We start from the raw sequence: 1,151 nt of genomic DNA on the forward strand, positions 1-1,151 counted from the left end.
CTACATACTGTAGAGCGCCGCCATGTGCCACTCTTCGTGTGGTTTCAGCGCTTGCACTGTAGTCACACAGTGTCACGCCGACGTTCGTACGCCGCGTGCATGTTCTTTCCTATCAATACTAGGTCGCTTTGCAACTACAACAGGCCTCCCATAGTAGCTTGTGTGACGGCCGTGGAAATTTTCGACTGTACAATAGAATATTGACGGAGGCGATGATCTCTCAGACTCGTGGAGTCCGTACAAGGGTCGGATCGGCAATTCTTCGAACACCTAACGAACAGCTGACGAGATCGCATGGTATGCAACCATCAGGCAAACGTGAATCGACCATGGTGATCGCAAGAGAAGTTGAAATGCAAAGCATGCAGGGGCCTCTCGACGTTGTGGTGGTCGTAGAGGTGTTGACATGTACTACGTAGTGCAGGTTCGAGAGGTCGTATATTGTCACAGGCTGTGGCTTCTCCGATGACACATCTACATGAGAACGCATCCATGGCTCACCATCCTTGGTCGCGATCGCATAGACCTCATGTGGCATTGTCGCTGGACCTCGACAACTACTGGGAACGACAGAATGCAACGCCCACCAAAGATTATGGTGTGTTACAGGTAATTTTGTCCAATAATTTCAATGTCCAAAATACTGCATTTTGATTGGCAAAATTTTCATTTTCTCGCCCGCGCGAAGAATCAATGTAATGAGAGCATCCACATCAAAAATGGGACGCTCAAAGTATCCAATTTTGATGAAGCTCCAGGCATTAGGTCTCTTTGAGACGATGTCGTGTCGCAAGGTAGCCACAGCACTCGAGGTGCCAAGACGTACAGTCCGAAGCTGGCTCCAACAGCGTTATGTGCCCCTGGACTTCGAAGGAGACAAGAAACGAATCAAGGTAGAACGAGGGGTAGGTATGAGGGGTTCCCATACCCACCAGGTCTCATTGACTTCTTAAACTATATTCGCGACAATGAACGGGCACTAACAACTACTCACATGATCACATGGATCAAGCTGAACCAGAGGGATTTGCTCTTGGCCTACTTCGCAACAAAAAAATCCACGACTGCATACAGCTCGCTGCACCGGCTGCTCCAGCGCTTTTGCCAGCGCCTTGGATTCTCTCACCAGCGCCAAATTAAAAACAAGCTTA

At 49.1% G+C, this 1,151-nt stretch overlaps 1 protein-coding gene across 1 annotated transcript; it reads left to right on the top strand.

Moving 5' to 3' along the window:
- Window positions 1-746: 746 nt before the first annotated feature.
- On the top strand, window positions 747-953 carry H310_12317 (hypothetical protein; the record flags this gene model as incomplete). Its single annotated transcript, XM_008879328.1, has 3 exons — window positions 747-794; window positions 849-893; window positions 936-953. The coding sequence occupies 3 exons, from the start codon at window positions 747-749 to the stop codon at window positions 951-953; spliced, it is 111 nt and encodes a 36-aa protein (XP_008877550.1).
- Between the last annotated feature and the right edge of the window lie 198 nt (window positions 954-1,151).

Source organism: Aphanomyces invadans (genome assembly GCF_000520115.1).
Source record: "Aphanomyces invadans strain NJM9701 unplaced genomic scaffold supercont1.38, whole genome shotgun sequence".
Taxonomy (NCBI): domain Eukaryota; phylum Oomycota; class Saprolegniomycetes; order Saprolegniales; family Verrucalvaceae; genus Aphanomyces; species Aphanomyces invadans.